The sequence below is a fragment of the Clinocottus analis genome, unplaced genomic scaffold (assembly GCF_023055335.1).
Source record: "Clinocottus analis isolate CAN_PGR_092001 unplaced genomic scaffold, fCliAna1.0.p SCAF_4, whole genome shotgun sequence".
In the NCBI taxonomy this organism is placed as follows: domain Eukaryota; kingdom Metazoa; phylum Chordata; class Actinopteri; order Perciformes; family Cottidae; genus Clinocottus; species Clinocottus analis.
In genome coordinates, this window is record NW_027176153.1 from 16,560,715 (window position 1) to 16,580,625 (window position 19,911).

The window sequence follows — 19,911 nt, forward strand, 5'->3', positions numbered from 1 at the left end:
TCAGAATAACACTTTTGGCCACCCTTACTGTAAGTGCTACCATCTCAGTTATCGACCTGGCTGCCCCCAGCAGAGACTCCTGATCAGCAGACAACTGATCTGCTTGATACTGCCTGGCTCAACCTATGTAACCGAGCACTGATTGACTGGTTTTAGGAGCTCTGTCAAGGTGCCTCACCTGTGTGTGTGTGTGTGTGTGTGCGTGTGGGTATGCGTGCGTGTGAGCGTGTGCGTGTTTGCATGCGTGCACTATGCTCTCTCATGCAGCACTCGGCTAATGCACACATACACACACACACACACACACAATGTTCTTCACTCACATAAGACATGACTATTTAGAAGAAAAACATTTCAACTTTCATGATTCGTCTTGTCATTTGCAGCACGCAGCACACAAACTGTTCCTCATAGCCTGAAGCCTTAATCCACTTTAAAAAGTTTCAGAGGAGGGTGGTAACTGCATGAGGGAATAAGAGAAAAACAATGTTTTGTGGCTGAGCTCAACACAACACCAGCTCCAACGTGCTGTCAGACAACTTCCCCACCTGACAACATGTTTGCCAAATACCCTCGAGGAGCCCGCTGCCTGCTTTAATCCGTTATGCACTTCCAATTTGTCTCTCCATGTGACGATGTGTCCCTGTGAGCACCGACCTTCACTCTGTATTATTGATACACTCTCCTACACATAAGAAAAACTACAGAGACACAACAGACGATGAGGGACTGACACTACATCAGTGTAACTGTATTCCATTTCCCTTGAATAATGTTTGGTGCAGCCAGATCAGCCAGACATGAAAGCAGCCAACAAATATCTATTGAGGTTGGATGAAGTATGAGTCAATAAAATAGCAATCTCACTAATCATTATAGTTCGATTAACCTCTGGAAGGATTTTGAAGTTCTGGCTTTATCTAGCGCTATTTAATTATCAGTCCAACAACACAACAATAAATGTGTGTTACTGTACATTTGTCTGCCAGCATGTTTACGATGTACATTCATACACATGTCGGTATGAAAAAAGATCACACACACACAGTATACTACAGCTTCTAAACGGACAGGGGCCACAGCCTGCTATCAAATAGTTGGCTCCAAAATTCAAACCGTGAATGCCTATTGAGTTGAAACAATCTGGAAACAATCACTCTCACTCATTCTCAAAATGAAAACTGCGCATGTTAGTGGGGTTTAAAAATAAAAGCATATGTCATGCAGACATGAGCAGCGTGCGTGGCAGTCTGTGTGAGAAGGAACTGCAAAAAAAAAGAAGAAGAAAAGATGTATGTTATTTATACAGTTTCCTGTGGACCCATTGCCTATGTATTTTCAAATGTGCCGTGTATGTTGGTTTACACGATGAGACAACAAATCTACTGGGCCATCCATCGCCAGACCAAAATAGAACAAAGGAAAAAACAGACAGCCCAAGAGCACATTTTCTGGCCACGAGCAAAATCTGTCATTCCAGCCCCTCCTCCCCTGTGGAGCCCCTCAGCCACAACACCCCAACCATTTCTCTGTCTTCTGTAACTTTGACTCTGTATCAGATTGGATTATCTTTTAAATTACTTTCATGTGCAAGTGGACATCTTTTATTGAACATCTGGCAGAATGTCTTGTTCTAATTGCTGATCATGATTGGATTAATAGCAGGACGTTGGGTGGACTCTGGATTAGACCATTAACAGGTCTGAGTTTACATGTGTCTATGTATTTAGGATTGCTAAGATCCACATCTGTTTTGTTTTTAATATAATTGGAATGTGTCCAATGCAACACTCCCATCTGCAATGAAACAAATCCCTTTGTAATTGCTCAGCAGTATGGATGGAGCGTCTCACAGTCTCATTCAGAATCCAGTATCCCATGATGACGAAAGACAGAGCTGCAGCTTTATAACTTGTGAAGATACTAGATGTATTGTATCAAATATCCATTTTGTCAAACAGTACAGTCATGTTCAGGGCAGCCAATGTCTGACGTCAAATCCATCCACAGACCAGACAAACCTGCTTCTCATAATAACTTGGCCTTACATTTCAAAGTTTTGACATTTACAGTCTAAATTATTGATGTACACAGTGAGGGTTCCGTAGTCCAGAGTCGTTATTGATGTTGGCACAAGTGGTAGTGTAATTCACTACAGTGCACACTGTATCATACCCACTGCACTGATCAAACAATATCAACCTTCGACTGTAATATTAACATTCGAGGGCTTTGAGTTCCTCTTCCAACTGCACAGCTGTTTGACTGCCGCCCTCTAGTGGGGAAAACTTACCACTACAACTTTATTCAGCAACACGCTCTCTACGTTGTGCATATGTGGTAAATTATCGGAGAATTAATAATAATAATAATTTCTTTCATGCAGGGATATTCGTCACATCACAGTTTCTAAATCATTGTTAGTAGTTTCAGAGAAATGCTGTCCAGACTCATTTTACTTCAGACAAGTGAAAGCGGCATGACTCCTGTGTTATAAATAGTGATGCATCTCCACTGTATTATTTCATTCTATTCTATTAGCTTCTAAATATGTAATTTCATCTTGCATTATAGCATTGCTGACCTGTGTTTTTCCTTCTGTGTGTCTGTCTGCCTGCAGGTACAAAACACAAAACTATACTGGAGGCACGGAGCGGGCTGGGCCCCATCAAGGCGTATCCTCGCCTTGGCCCCAAGCCTATTGGAGAGCAGGGAGGGGGGCCGGTGGACCCCAACACTCAGGAACGAACCTTCCACTGTGAGATCTGCAATGTGCGGGTCAACTCTGAACTGCAACTCAAACAGGTAGGAGGAAGAAATGATGCATGTATTGTTATCCAACGAAATTAATTGGAGGTAATAGTTTATAGTAGAATACTTAGATACAATATAACTGGCTATTTTTTTTTAAAGTCTTAAGTCTACTTTTTCATACAATAAGCCTTTTGTAAGCACTTTTGTAATTCTCTTTTCATTGGAGCTAATTATAAAGCGCCTCAAAATGATCTAGAGTCTATATTTGAATTTTACATATGGCAATCGGCAAATATTTCCACTTAGGGGAAGTGAGAATAAGTCGTGTTCCTTTTTTTCAGCACATATCAAGTCGAAGGCACCGGGACGGCATGGCGGGCAAGCCTAACCCCCTCCTCAGCCGACACAAGAAGCACAGGGGAGCTGATCTGACGGTAACCTTTCAAGTTTCACTGTCGAATTCTGACTCCACTCGTCAAAGCAGAGATCAAAAGATCAGATAGACATTGATAATCGAGAACATGAGGTCTGTAAGTCCTTGGAGTGGTTAGAGCAAGGTTATTTGAGCCCTACAAAACCAGTTGTTTTGCTTTTGGCTGTGTCCGCTTCCCGAAAATGTTTGATCCAATTGGGCAGAAAACTCTCCACTATAATACATCCGAAGTCTCAAAAGGGAATTTTGTATCCGTTTCCCCTCCGTGTGTTCTTTCTTCTGGAACCAATCATTTTATGCCTCGTGTCTCTTTCTGCACCCCCTTCTGTTTGCAGTCTTCATTGAGCTTCTCCAAGGATCTTACCAAAGCTTTGGGGGCGGGGCTCTTGCACAACCCCTTGGCTGTTGCTGCAGCAATGGCCGCCGCAGCTTCCTCGAACCAGCTGGCTCTCCGTGCGGCAGCTCCGGGGCACCACCCGCACCTTCCGCACCTCCCGCACCACCCGCACCACCCACACCATCACCTATTGCAAGGCTCTCCTCTCAGCCACGCCATCCTGAGACCCGCCCCCGGGCCCATCCGCACCACCCACGGGCCAATCCTTTTCTCCCCTTACTGACACATCACATCTCTGACTTCGGCCCGTCAGGAGCAGCCACTCCAAAAGCACACTGTGAAGATACAAACATGATCAACAAACAGCAATTGATAGGGGGAAAAAATCCAACAATTTAATGACAGAACTGAGAGAAATGCAAGGGAAAGGCGCAGCAGCAAGTAGTAGAAATGTCTTTCTTCCCTTTACCTGACACTGTCCATCCATTTCAAAGACTTCTTGATGACTCGCAAATGGAATGAGACTTTCATTATGCATTGAACGTCCTTGTACATCTCCCCTGTCCCTCTCCCTTGCACTGTGGCCCTGTCATGGTCACCCCAATAGCTACAGAAGAAACACATGCACATCTTTTGAGAAACATTAAACCACATTTAGAGTTCCATAATTATTCCAGGCCAGGTTGGTTTTCTCCTATCATCACGGCTCAACATGCTCTACTCATCCTATGCACCTCAAAAACAAAGACAATAATGTTATGTCAGTAGGGTAGCAGCTTCAATCGGTCTTTGCGCCACATGTAGCTGTGGCGGCCTCCACGGTACATGTCCCCTTCAGTGCCGGAGGACAGCAACTTTTCAGTTTGTGACACTAGGTCCTCGCTAGATACAGCATGACTTGGGTAGACGGGCAGGTGGTAGCAGCATCTGAACCTGTCTGATGGCGGGAGGGGGTTTAAGAGAGCAGAAAAGTGACTGTGGGGGATTGCACTATGCTGTCATTTCCTGAGACAGTGAGGTGAGAGGAGGGTTGGAACGGGTCAGTGGATGAATTGACCCCCGGCAGCATGCACACACACATAGGCCCAAACAAATCTGTGTTTTAAAATAGACTACACCACAGGGCACATCTGCCAACCTCCATATCAATCAGAGATTGTCCCCCCCAGAAGGGGAAAGAGGATGTGAGAAACGGCAGAAGTTGCACATACTGTACTGCTGTACACATGATCCCTATCTTTAGCTTAGATCGTTAGATGGCAATAATCAGTTCTTTTACTCACAGTAATGTGAAATACTGGAGAGCATAGTTCATATGTATTTGTTCAGACATGTGTTCCCATGAAGCCATCAACAAGAAAGTGGTCGACATCCTAACAACTCTCTGGTCTTTATTTGCAGGCTGGTTCACTGTGTAGGTGGGGAGGTTTGCTTTAGGTGCGACCCAGTGTACTGATGTATTTATGTTGTTTCTGCATGCAGCCGCTCAATAACATCGTGAAGGGTCAGGCTTCTGCATCATTGGGGTGAACCCTTCCATCGGTGCCCTAATCTCTACCTTTCCAATCTACAAAGGTTCATATGAGTCTATAGCAGAGGGCACACAAACCCTGGCAAACATTACGCTCAAAGAGAACAAATTAAAAAGAGGACGATGAAAGCCAAATCAATTCTTGAAGAAGTGATCTTGAGCTGCAGTGACAACCAAGCCAGAAGCCGACGAGGCCACCCAGTTCAAGGAGCCGAGACATTCAGCTCAAGGCTTCTACTGGTAGTTTCCGTCTCACAACTGAAAGCCATGAAATGTACCATGATTTATTTTCTTATGCAAGTACTGGTGAGACTTTTGTTTGGTTTGGTTTGTTGGTTTGCATTTATGTCACCCATAAATAAGAGCAAAATAGGAGACACAAAAAAAACTATTTTTGTAGGTAGGAAATGTTAATAACTGCATCCATGAAGAGATAGGAAGATGGGTGGACTTATTGCATAAGGTTGACTCAGACAAACTGATATTCAAACAGAGCAACTGAACTTAGCGGGGAGCCACACAAGCTAGCTAAGCAGCTGCAGACCTATCTTGCTCGACAGCTTGAAAACTTTCACCTTTTTCTGAACAAGATGTACACTGTGCCCTTTCATTGAGAAGCAATGAGCTCTAATGTCTTACCTTTGTCTGAATATTGCAATGCAATGAGCAATTTTTATCAGAGTGACTTGTTATCGTTGTGACATGTTGTCTGGAGTCATGTGTAAACTGGGAGCACGCCAGCTAACAGACTTTTCAGTTCTTCCATGAGGAGTAGGCTACAAGCCCTCAAAAGGGATTGAGAGGGAGAGACAGTTAAGTAGCTGGGTTTAGGGACCGCCCTTCATATTAAAGGGTCTTTTTACTATGGTAATCTCTGCTTGGGGAACAGGGTACAACACCAGGTATCAAGGGATACAAGCTAAAGTTGTTCAACAGGCTTATTTCTTACATTATTTTTTTTTCTTTGTGTGTTTTGAGAAATGTGTTTCAGTGAAAATCCTGAGGAACAGAATTAATGCCATTACTTACAGAAGAAGCTGGCTTGGTGTCAGCTCCCACCGTTGTGCTCTTTTTGTTGCTGAACGAAAACCTTCGTCGCAGAGTTCATTTTGTGAGTGAGATACTACTCCAGGATCTGTGCTCTCCTTCCTGTCGGTGTGCGTACCATGTATTCTAGTGTGTGTTGAGACCTGCTCTCTCCCCCTACTTCCCACCAATCACAGACAGAAGCAACCTGGAGCTACAAAGTGGCCTAACAAAATATTGGAGACAGAAACCTGCACGTTTGATTTCGGAAGATTGATCAGTCATTCTGGTTTCTAAAATGCTTGATCAATGACCCAATCAAAGTAGTCGAGTGATCTTGTCCGTGGTCGGTCAGTCAAGTAGCACCACAGCTATGTTCATACTGTGGTAATTCCCACTTATTCATCTTCATGATTCACATATGAGAAATAAATGTTAGATGCCTATTTTCTGGGCAGGTATTTCATGTTAGCTGTGTTTAGGCTAATAGCCTTAGCCTTATTCTGCCCTCAGCCTCTCCCGGAGCAGTGAGAGAGAGAGAAAGAGAGAGATGGAGAGGCTATGGTGAAATTTTGTCTTGCCAATAAAGTTATTTTTGAATTTCATTGTCAGAAGGGACAAAGAGTTTGTATGGCGAATTGTAGCAATACCTGACTCATTCTGGCTACTCTTGTTTATTGCAATAAGAAAATTAAACAATAAATGTGTATGTGAGTAAATCATTATAAATGTAATTTAAATGAAAAAGAAACTTTATGGTAAATAGTATTGGTATCAAGAGAAACCATGGTGGGAAAAAAAGTAAATGTCAATAAATCATTAAATGAAACCAAGATCTTTGTAGTTTTGTATGAATCAATTGTGTGGTCCACAACATCTTCTTTCAACTGTCATAATTCATAAAGAAACAACTCTAATTGTCTGTCATGCATTTAATACCTGGAGGATATTTCCTTTCATCAAAATCCTGGTAATGTTTCAAGAGAAAATCCACCCTAAAACAGATTTTACAAAATTAATTATAAAATTACATCAGGAGAGAATTATTGCATTCAATCTGTTGACAGGGAATAACTGACATGTGAATTTTGTTTTTAGAATAGTTAAATACTGTAAATGCAGGTTTTCCATGTCGATCAGCATTGCCACTCTAAATTAAGCAAGTGAGTTTTTCTATGATTCATTATAGTTTATCATCATCAATACATGCAGGTCTGACACAGCCCCTCGAGGTGTCCTCCAAGGTTAAGCTATTGTCACTGTCTGCTTGTTCTAAAGAGAAATATTCTTAATGTATTTTTGCATAATTTATTTACATTTCCCCATAGTTCAGCCTAACATGATCACTTAATGGCTAAGTCATTGGTCACAGTTGGACAAAACATAGAAACTGAACATTAAAGGCAACACAAAATCAGACATTATCGCAAAACAGTTTTCCCTAATAAATGTAATACTGTAAACTGAATCTTTACACAAAAATGTACAACATTTTAACCATATTGCATTTGTTCCATTAGAGTATATGACCATGCAACTTGCGTTTGGAAAGCATCCATCAGAAACAGGAGCTTAAGCATATTTGTGAGCAGCAGATGGAGCTAACAGGAGCTAACTGGTGCTGCATTGTACTGACGAATAGCAGCATTGTGCTTTCTGAAGAGCGCGGCTGATTTCCCATATGAAGGCCCTCATGTTGGTCCCCTGTTTGATATTTTTAAGCATTCCCAAAGCCAGAGGTTCTCTACATCTTGTAACACTACACAACTCCGCCACTAGATGGTCCTACTGTCGTGAATGGGAAGCAAAGCCACTTGAAAGAAGGAACATAGCTCATTCTGCAAAGTACAAGCAGTCAAAAATATTCACACAGCCATGTGTAAACTTAGAGTAATTTGGATGCAATAAAGAAGACGAATGGCCAAGGTCAATAGGCCTACTCATACGACCGATAAGCAGAAGCACCTATTGTTCTAAATGTATAGTACGTCGTATAAGCTGCCGTTTCTGCTCCGTGAGAATATGTAAAGAACAAAGGCATGTGGCAGAGAAAAGGCATGAGCAGATTGGACTGATTTCTATAGACTTTCTGCCACACTGAACAAAGACATTTTAAAACTAAATGATCCATATGATTTCTGCAGCACCTTTAAGAAAAAATAATTTATACTCAGAGATGGATTTTCAGTTGGTGTGGTTTTATCTGACATGCTGCAGTCTCATGCATTTACACATCTAACACTGCCGAGATGTGTACAGTATTTTCTTTTAAGTTGATGTTTATGTTTTCAAAGTTTTTATTTACACAATTGCTTGGACATTTGTGACCATAATGTTGTTGAGCGAAAAACATATTTATATGGTGAGATAATTGAGAATATTTCTTAGACATCAACACTTTGATAATTTACAGTTGTGTTGTTTGAAAATAATGTGAAGAAAGTCTTCTAACATAATCGAACCACGAATAGATAAATATCACACTGTCTTTTGTGTTATTTTCTTAACCTTATTCTTATAAAAATAATTGTTCTTGTAATGTTGAATGTGTATTTTTTTATCACGGCAACTTATTATGCAAGATTGCCATTTATTTGATTGTTTTTTTTTCAGAACAACACATCTGTGTCCCCCCCGACCCTTTTCATGTCTATACACCACCATTGCTGAAAGCAAAAGCATAATAGCATGGACCTGATTTTGTACTAGAAGACAGCTCATCTCCTGAGAGCTCCATGCATCGAGATGTGGCAATGTCTCGTGCGATGTTCAGACAAGGATCTTCAAATGGAATCTGAAGAGGTAGAGATGCGTACCAGCACTTTTCTCTAAAAGGATGTCTGCACCTGAGAGGAGAGGGCATGTTCTGCGGTCTCCCTTTCCATCTCCCCGCTGGCTCTTTCACACTTTACTTTTTTCATAACACATCCAAGGGGAAGATATTAGACTTATCTTATCTTATCTTTGGTATTGATTTGCAGGCAAGAATGCCCTTTCCTGCTTTGGAAAGCTTTCTGTAGTTGTTTGCTTAGTGGATCTGGAAAATTTTAGATTGTAGTCATGTACTTCAGCAACTGTAAAGCATACAAACAGCTTATTGTTTACCACACATTCACGACTCACTAAATTTTGAGAATTCATGAATAATAATAATTTTGTATGAAATATAAGCCTTGAACAGAATGCTAACTATTAAAATAGATTGCAACTCACAATATAAAACCTTGTCTGCAAGAATTAGTCATCGGCAGGATATTAGTCTAAAATCTGAAAGCAGAACATGACAGAAGGGTCTTTGTTCAAATGCAAGAAGAGGTGAAAGTTGTACTTTAGATCTCTCAAAGTTATTTACAAAGCTCTCAACAGATTCTACCTGAGGAACTGTTGCAAGGGGACACTGCTTAATTGTAAGGGGTCATCAGCCCAAAATGTATAATAAATATAAGAAGTGAGTTTACTATTCAAACTACCTGAATTTTAATAGAAAAGGCTGAACAAAAAGCTTTTATGAATTTTAAGGGAAAAAAAGAGAAATGTCCATAACTTTTCATGAGACATCATCTGAGCAAATAGATGTCACTGAGTGGATGTGCACACACACTGTGTTGCATTTCAATTACCGAGTGATCAAGCTGAACAGGAAGATCAGCAGCAGCATGAAAACAAATCTCTCCCAGTACTAAGGATTAACCTTAGTACTGATTAACCAGGCATGTGCTCTCCTGTCTCTCTCCATCAACACAAGTTGGCAGATTCAGGTGCATCAGTGAAGCGATAATTAGTCCAGCTCCAAAGAGAGTCTCTGAGAGGAGAGAGAGAGAGAGAGAGAGAGAGAGAGAGAGAGAGAGAGAGAGAGAGAGAGAGAGGACACAGCGGCACAAACGAGCCTCTAATTTCATTTCCATAACGAGTAAAAATTATGTTGAGACCAACTGTAGCGCTTGCTCCCTTCAGTTCAGCTTGTCATTGTCAATGTGTGTGTAGCTACTTGGGGTGTTACACTTGTGTATTCTCCAAAATGATGTATGCTCATCATCTCAGAAGAAAACAGCTGCTTCTTACTAGCATCTCAGACTTGACCTCCCTCATTCATTCTGTCCAATGCCTGTTGAATTTAATATCAAGAGTAATCTTTGTCTTTCTAGTCTTACTATTTGGATTAATGGCAACATCCTACTGTGACAGACACATATCGATGCGGCCTTGATAGAGTTTAATATAGAGGGATCGTTTCTCCGACTAATGTCTGGTCCTCTTCAGGGAAATTAAGTGAAACCATGCAATATCCCAACACCCACTCAAGGGTCACATAAAATGGCCCAGACACTCAGCTAATCTCTGGATTCAAGGGGACAATGTCATACATTCATTTGGGTGGATGGCAGTAGAAGTTGAGCATACTGTGATCGTCATTGAGGGCTCCAAAGTGACAGTTTCTCAAAATGTCGCTCTCGTAAGGCATTTCAGAAGACTGAAGCTGGGTGGCTCAGTTGGGTTGGCATGGCAGCAGCCCAACATAAAGGAGACAATTGTGAGAGAACAGTCTTCAGCCTTCAAGTCGAAGTAGGCGGTCAAGGAAAATTGCCCTTCTGCACTGACGCAGCACAGGCCACGGCTGCACTGAATCCAATTATCTGCTCTCAAGCAGTGAATGGACACCCTTTAAATAAAATGAAAGGTGCCAACACAATTTTTTTGTCCTTGAGCAAGAAAATGACCTAATAAAAAGAAACATAGTTTTGTCTAAACTTACTAAATACTGTTCAGTTTATAGAAAACCATGTTAAATGTAGTGTGTCAAAAAGACTTGCATTCATTTAAGAACGAGAATTTTTAAAAGCTGCAGCAGAGCGGATTAAACTACCTTATACTTTAATATAAAAAATGATGTGTATTCTTATCTGTATACATCTATTAAAAAAGTACCCTCTGGCATTCAAGTTCCTGCCCAACTGATCTGCCATCCACACTGTACAGCTCCTTGTTTTTGCGGTACCCAAAAGACACAGTGAGTCACAGATGTCCTCCCAAGTATGTTCTATTTAAATCTCCCACAATAAATGCATCATAAACCCTGGAGCAGTTCAGGACATGATGGGATGAAAACAATGGTGTGGCGAGTGTGAGGAGGGGGAAACAGTGTCACTGAGACTTGATGGTCAGACACTGGATATAATGTGAAAGATAGGGTGCCACCTTTAATTAGATGATGAGCTACTGGCGGAAGGAAACCAATAATGTTGTCATTCAACAGTATCCTGTTATGACAGCCACTCGCTAATTATCTCTGTCTTCTGATGCCGACGTCTCATTTTACTTATGGGTCCAAAGCAATATTTCACTTTCAAACGCTGTTAATCAAATACACTTAAATATCACAATTGATGTAAAAAAACTGAATCTTGATTGACTGAAAATAGACTTATGAACAAGTGTTTTACTTTGAAATAAAAGACAAGAAGTTCAACAGTGAGTGCCTTTACAATTCAATACAACTATATATATATATATAGGATTTGATTATATATATATATATATATATATATATATATATATATATATATATATATATATATATATATAGTGTTTCACCTTTCAGTGCTCTTGATAGATTTGAGATATCATATTAACAAAAGATACAATATAATTTGCCTTCCCCTTTTCAGAGTGAAGACGTGAGACTGCCATTGAGTGCCTCATCATCTTTCCATTTTGTTCAACCAACAGGTGTTTCCACTTGTTCTGGCTGATTGGACCTCTGCTCAGGCTGAGCCTCGGCAGAGTTCAACAGGCTTTCCATTTCCTTTTTCACAGGAATTTTGTTTTTGCGAACAAGTGATTTTGAATTTGTCAATTTTACCATTTTGAAAAAAGATCTCTAAATTGAGGTTATTTCTCTTCCTGAGTAACAGACTGATGCACACCATCATTCTTGCAGTACATATCCCCATGTCATAGATAATTATGAAATATGCATGCATGAGTGAGAGATTTTGATGGTTGAGTGGATCATTTATTATGAAATATATATTTTGTTAAGTGTTAAAGAGTCTAACGAATTCACCGCGAATCAATTCACTTTTGATCAGTAATTGTATAAATTGAAGACAATTGTACTCTTTTGCACATAGAAGATGCACTTGGCTTGAGTGAATGGGAAATTCAATCGAGCCAAGTGTTTATTTGAACTGCTTGTTCTGTAAAAGTATATTATTCTCAAGAAAAGAGCCAAAGTGAATGAGAAACTGCAGACCAAAACAACCGTACACCTTCGGAATTCAAATTCCTCTTTCACCGAATTTACCAATTGTAAAACAGACTTCATTCAAACGACAAAAAAACACCAACATTTAAACAACATCGTCTTTGTTAACATGCCGTTTAGATGCTGCCTCCGTCTTTGCCTGCCGAGTAGCGACTGTACCGAGAACATTGCCCAGAGGTTGCCAACAGCGACAGCTCACCTCATGCAAGAAGACATGTTCTTCTTATGTACACAGCACAGTTCAGTTTGCCATTTGCTAAGCGATAGTTATATATGCAATTGTCTAACCTGAGCATGAAATTCAAGACGAGCAATTCATAATCTGTAGCAGGAACAAGCGTTTAAACTGTCGTCAATAAAATGTGTTAATAAAATATCCAGAAATTGTAAACTGCAACCACGAGAAATCCTTGAGCATATAAATCATGAATAAGCACAAATAGACTGATGGATTTGACAATATTCACGGTGTGGCGGGGCTTTAGAGGGAAATGAGAGGGAACCAACAACACCACCTGGGGTCATTATCACCCCAGGAAATATAAGATTAACAACTGTAAGATATGTTTTTTTAGAGTTGTTAAGGCTCGCAGATTCGTTATTGAAGCGAGGTGTTTCGTAAAAAATAACCGAAAGGTTCAAGGAAGGTTCAGGGAATCACAGAAAAACAGAAGCAAACCAAGTCAAACCGGAGTAAACACAGCAGACAAAACAGCAGCAAGTACACCTACAAATGATGAACAGGGATTAAAAGAGCTCACCATGTTGCTAAATAATTAAAATTAGGATTGTGACTTCTTACCACCTCATGTATGGGGTACTAACATACGTAGTCACTTAGACAGCAGGACAATGAAGACACTTCTAAAAACAATTTCCTCAGAGTGAATAACTGGGGATCATTTCCCACCACACTGGCATGGACAGACCGACAGCAACTCACACGGCCAAATACACAATCTGTTGGCGGAGATCTTAATTTTTTAATTCTGCTGCTGCATGCATGCTGACTATGATCAAACGAAGATAACACATTACTCATATGTTTAAATCGGAACACTGGCTACTTGTGATTGAGTTTAAAATGATAATCTCATATAATTAAACCTGTGCATTCCTTCTGCATGTTGCACGCCAATATTGAAAATACAACTGTTGCATTAGATTGTATTTTCTAGACCGCATTATGAGAATCAAATCAATGTACATTCTCGATAATCAGGACTACTATCAGATAAGAATCTCATTATGGAGTCTTGACAGATTCATAATGAATTATACTGCATGTAATTATCAGAGAGTGAGCTATAACGAGTTTATAATGTGCCCCCTGTGCTAACAATAGACTTTAAGTGTTCCTCTCCTATCTTATCTTTGTTTTATCAAACTTGGCCGTCTCTGACATCCTCTGGGCTCAGACAGCCACATTTTAGTGAGGTGGAGTAAAGGTGCAGTCCAGCCATCTGCCATGTCGTCGAACAACCCTCTTTTAAGACAAACCGAAAACACAACCCATAATTTTGCATGGAGTGAGCAATTTCCCTTCCTGTCTGGTGTGATAGACGCGGGTGCCAGCTGTGTTTACCAAGACACCGTGTGTTATGAACGTAATCACTTTCCCAGCCCCTGCCTGCCTGTTATGGATGGCACTTGTCATTTACAGTGGGGAGCCCAGGGCCATCAACATCAGTGCGGAGTGAGCAAGTGTGTGTGTGTGTGTGTGTGTGTAGGTGTGTGTGTGTGTGTTGAGGGGTGGGGTTGTTGGAGTTTTTATCTGTCTTTCGCTCCATGGAAGACGACACAATAAAAGCTCCTCACATATAATCACTGAGCAGAAAAACATAGGAAAATGCTGTGAGTATGCATAATGACACAGAAAAGCATGTGAATGGTCACTTACGTACATAACATAAACAAAACTGTTCTCGGATGTGACAAGCTCGGGGTTGTGGATCCGTGGACTGTGGATCAACGGCATAAAGCAGGGTCGTCCTTCAATCAGAGGATTGACAGTTTGATAGTCCGTGTCCTCTGGCGGTAGCCCCTGCTATCAGTGTGTGAATGGATGTGAATGGGTAAATGATGACATGTAGTGTTCAAGTGCTTCGAGAAGACTTGAAAAGCTCTTCACAAGTACAGTCCATCAATAGCTGCAGCACGTTCAACACACACTCTCATTGCTGTTCATTTCAATCTGAATATGAAATCACCCATAAACCATCAGTGATGAATGTTTAATTTGTGGTAAGAATATCAATTCCTCAAAATCCAGGCTGGACACTGTTGCATAACTGTTGTTCTTCTTGTTTTCATCAGTAACTAATTGTACACGGTAATGTGTGTTATATGTAAAATGTCTTTCTCACCACGAGGGGGTCGTCTGCGCGTTGTATCTTCTTCTAAGTTTCTCAGAAGTAATGCAAGACAAAAGAAGAGTGTAATGCAGTGAACAGGCGCCCTCATTAAAATGTTTTTTAAACTGTGTTCATCTGTCTGTTGCGGTTATTTGGGGATTGTGGAATTAATGAGATTTGGGTTGTTTTTGCCAACATTTGGCTGAGTTTATTTCATTATTTGTTATTGTGAAAGCATTGCACCAAACAAGCTCATTGTGTCGTCAAACACAGATACAAATGTCAGTAAACTTTGTTGTCTCCACTCACTTTATTGAAATATTTGAAATATTACATTTTCATTAGTTTTATGTAATCATCTTTAATGATAAGGGAGGACCTACTGTACTTCCCTTGATGGCATCATTGGCATTGAAATAAGATTTTGTGTATTTGGTTGCACATCTCACACTTCATTTGTGGTTAGTTGATATGATTATGAAGCGTTTTATGTATTTTGTGGGTTTTTTTCCATCAAGAAAAGCCTTCACTGTCCTTCTTTGGTTTTGTTTCAACATAAATAACTCTCCAGTTGTCATATAAAGAATGATATGGCAGCATCAAAGCTAACCTCTTTTCGAGCACCTATTATCCACACACCAGAGCCACGCCCGTACAGGCTCCCCACAGGCCGGTAACCAGCAACGTGGTCTTGCACATATTTTATTGACTAACTGCTGGATGAAAAAAAAAAGAGGTTTAACTTCTTTGGACTCTTCTGCACACTGTGTCATTACAGTGTGGTCAGATCAAAATTAAAACACGTTGCTCAACGCGTCTCCAGTGATCCAGTGATACTTTACTCACCAAACGTTGTTGTCTATTTTGTCTTCATCAGGGTGGTGTCTGAGCTTGTGTTTGTTATCTAACAACAGCATCAAAAGCAGGCTATGCTTTTTTCTGGGTTTTTCACTTCAGGCGACCCCTTTGACTCATAATTATCTCTATCATATGTGCCTTGTGGATACAAAAATATTGGTCGATACATCTAGTAAATGTTTATATCTACTACCTCAAATAAAACCGAGAAAGCTTGAAACTCTTCTGAAGACCCCTCAAGGAGGCGTCTTGTTTGTGTAATTATGACAGCAAGAGCTGCTGCGGTCCAACACCGCAAGCTTTGTCTTCAAGAGAAACACAACTCTTTATGTGATGTGTCAGAGTTGATCAACAGCTGACCCCTCATACCATGAAAGCAATAACTAGTAAATTAGGTAAGCGCTCCATGAATAATGTGTTTCATTGACTTGCTCTCTTGTGAAAAGAGACAAAGTGGAGAACAAAAATGCCAGCGGTCATTCATAGACGTGTGTTTTATTGCCTCTGAAATAACCTTCATGCAGGACTCACCTTTGCTCTATTGTGGTAATCTACAATGCGTTCTGTTTTGAAATACAGCAATCATAAGCATACAGTGGGCATCAGCCAGTGGTTGTCCATACACACAAACCTCTTTAGACAAAAAACCTTCTGACCAATAGTAAATAAAGAGCAAAGGAATGATACAGCCCCCTCAGGAAATGATTGACGTTATTGAAAAAGAAAAGAACTGAAATCAGTGTTGATACCATTCCCAGCACTGTCATGGGCAAGCGTTGACATTGTCTCACACGTGTTACATCCCAGCTGACTAAAACAAGTCAATTTACTTTAGTGTTTGTCTGTGTTTTCTCTTAAATGGAGGATGGTCACATACACTCTCACAGCAGGAAGGGACAAATCACAAAATTCCAAACTTTCCAATTCAATCAGACGGTGAATCATGTGACCGTGAAGTGTTTCGTGGTTCCAATATCGGTGTCTGTCCCTATGTTGCACACTTTGATCTCATGATTCCATAATTTCCCTTGACACAATTTTATGAGCAGGCGAAACAGAATGAAATAAGCAGCAGAGAGAGGTCAGGTGCGGGCACAGTCAGTTAGCGCAATATTCAGGTTTGAGGTAAGCTCAGTTGCTATATTACTCACTCTTATCACAAAAGTAATGAGCTATAAGCCCTACCGCTCCATCATCTTCCAACAGCTCCAAAAACAGGACATGGGTTTAATACAAAATATCATTTTAGAGCCTGGTCCCTCGTTCTCAAGCCGGTTATGATTCTTCGAAAAGCGAAGAAAAGAATGACAATAATGATTATTTTCCTTTGTTCACTTTTTTCTGAGCTCAGCCGTTCAACTGTATCACTGGTCGCCGCAGATGATGTCTTTCTTCAGTTCGGTAGTAGGTTAAGGTTGCTGTAAGCTTCAATCAGTACAATAGGCTTATGAAAGCATTGCTTACAAGGTTGACAGCGCATGAGCTAACTATTTATGTTACTATTGAACAGTAAGAGCAACTGATTTATGCAGTGTCGTTGGTGATTCAACTAGGGTCGTATCAATATGAAGAGTCAGTGTAAAACCTTTGATGTAGTAACTGTGCCAACAGTGCAAGCAAACCCACTTTTCTGACAGAGCTTGAGGGGGAACAAGAAGGTTGGTTCTACACTTTTCTACACACTAACTGTGTAAAATAAAATGCAACCAATGAATACAAAAATATATGTTAGTTATAACAGTATCCAATATTTGAAAAGATGTCCGCAGAGTAGTGACCAAATGGCAGAGGAAATAAATGTAACATGAAGCAGCCATTAGCATCTCACCGTAGCAGAACAATGGTCGCATTCAACACCCCTCTGCAAAGGAAATATGTTCATATCTTAGACATGTTCCATAATAAATTGTGAAATTATTACACAAAACCATTGGCAACAAACAAACAGTCTTCTTTATCTCCTGAGGATGGAAATCACATTGTTTTGGGTTGAAAATCTCAACTTGCCACCGTGTTTTTGTCTCAAAACAGGCAGTATTGTTGCAAGACAGACCAAACCAAGTCAGGGGCTTAAACAGCATCAGTCTTATTTTCTCTAGGCTTCAGTGCCAAACACTGTCACTGAGAGAAGATTAAAGGGGACAAAAAGCTTTTGACAAGGAGAGGGCAGAAAAACACTTTCAGAAGCTCTTTGGAAAACAAAAGTGTGTTTTTGGTTCAGCAGCACCCCAGCTCACAGTTTCACATACCCACCGTGATGTAATGCAAATAGACTTTGAAAGCATATCAGCACCCATGCCAGTCTTAAAGAAACAGTCTTCAAATTAACATTTAGATGGAAGTGACACTTCAGGACCTCACAAGTCAGAGATCAGGGAAGAGTGGGTGGAATAAAAAACTGTATCCATCAAAGTCATTTTGCATGCCCCAAGGAAAAGTATAAAGTGGACTCTAAGTTAAATTCTCCCCTCCTAGATTAGATCCCATTAACTCAATTATTGACAGGTGCATCTTATTATCTACCGTGGAGATGCTTGGAATCGTCTAGATCTGCTTATTTTAGTCTTCATGTCGCCACAAGCAAAAACACACAGCAGGGAAGGCCGACGAGCGTGTGACGGACTGTTTTCCTGTTACTGAGTTCACACATGCAGAATCCCCTTTGGACTTATTGGCCAGTGATCGCAAGCTGTGTATCCGAACACCGCCTGATCATAAATATAGCTCAATGTACGCCGTGCAATTTCTCAAAGGATTCATCTGTATTCTCATGTTCCCACATGTCCAAAGAAATTAAATTTCCAGATCAAGTTTTCCGTCTTGCACAATCCACTTGTGGCCTTCTACAGCCATAACTATGTGTTGAATACATGGCGTGAGATAAAGATGCACACAAGCTGTGTTGATAAAGAGACACACACACAGAAAGAAAATATTTTTTTTCTGTGTCAGTCCTTTAAAAAATATTCTCACTTCACGTGTCCCATGACAAGGTTATCTCAATCTATTCAGCCTGTCAATTCAATAAGCCTACTCTGAAAAGACATACAGATATGTTTCAGACAGACATCTGAATCAGAATACGATGAAGCCAGAAAACATTAACAGACTTTTTGCAACATTTAATTATTGCCAAGGAATTATAGAATTATAGCCAATGCTCACTGATGATTCACTCTTTCATACGCATGTGTATCAAATGTTCTGAACATGAAGCTGAGCTGTGTCTTTTAATTTGTGCCTTCTTTGACACTGATCCACCTACGGCCAGCGTGAGCTACCTGCCAACCGTGAACACCCGGTTGTAAGCCCGTGGGCAGCTGTCAGCAGCTCCGAGGGGAACCCATACTAAGTTAGAGTTTTCATTGTGAGGTGCCGGTTATCAAAATGCAATACAGCATGTGACACCTGTGATGTATTGCAGGCTGTCCAAACACCTTTGCAGCACATCCAACCCAAGTTTACCTTGCCATTGGCATGTTGTGGATAAACAGCGCATTGCACTTTCTCACTGCTCTGTGTTAGTCCAAAAACAGGGTCGCTTTGATTACCAAGGAGGATAAAAAAAAACACTCATCAATAATGTACAAATGCAATTAATGACTTCCCCCAACTCTGTCAGATCTCCCACCCCAAACCCCTGCACTGCTGCAATCCCCATGCTACATAGAGGAACCGGGCAAATATGGAAGTGGGAAGTCATTACTAAAACATAGCCGTGTTAACCTTTTGTGAAATGTACTATTTGGATTATAGCCTGGTGCTTTGTTGTTGGTGTCATACGCTCATATATCAGACCTCCAGAGTCTCCAGAGGCCCCAGCCACTGATAGCTGCAACAGCTCCCCGTGTTTCACAGCTATGATCTCAAACTTTGCTTTGCTCAAATATTCATGCCTCTTTGCATTCTGGATGCGTGTGCAAATACCAACACAGTAATTGCTTGTGTAATTGCAGGAAAAATTATAGGTTTACTATCATTTAAGTTGTTTTCAGCTGTGGATAATGTAGGGAAAATCCTTTTTTTCATGATACATGTGAATATCTTTCCAGGATTGATATGAATATCAAACAATATTGTCCAGCTTATGTTTATTTTCATAGGAAATTATACTGTGTCACCGAAATCATGCGTTGCTGCTTGGAGGTAAAGTTACTTTAGAAGTCTCACACAGGCAGACAAGTTGTCTTACCACCTGTCAGAGCCGTAGCTGAGAGAATTTAGCAGCTGGAAACAATTTCAAGTGACCCTCTGAATCATGTGTTACTCATGGTGTCAGTGCTGGTATGATGACGAGGATGATGATGCGCCTGTCTGTCAACACATGTCTAGATCGTATTCATGACAACTCCG

General features: G+C 40.6%; 1 protein-coding gene across 2 annotated transcripts in view; it reads left to right on the top strand.

Annotated features, from left to right (window-relative positions):
- The window catches only part of znf385a (zinc finger protein 385A), a 50,266-nt gene extending 43,356 nt beyond the window's left edge, over positions 1–6,910 (top strand). For both annotated transcript variants that reach the window (XM_068598201.1, XM_068598202.1), the window contains 3 exons: positions 2,621–2,805; positions 3,096–3,188; positions 3,523–6,910. In XM_068598201.1, the coding sequence (XP_068454302.1) occupies positions 2,621–2,805; positions 3,096–3,188; positions 3,523–3,807 (563 nt within the window). In that variant the 3' untranslated portion in view covers positions 3,808–6,910. The remainder of the gene's footprint in view (positions 1–2,620; positions 2,806–3,095; positions 3,189–3,522) is intronic.
- The last annotated feature ends 13,001 nt before the right edge of the window (positions 6,911–19,911 follow it).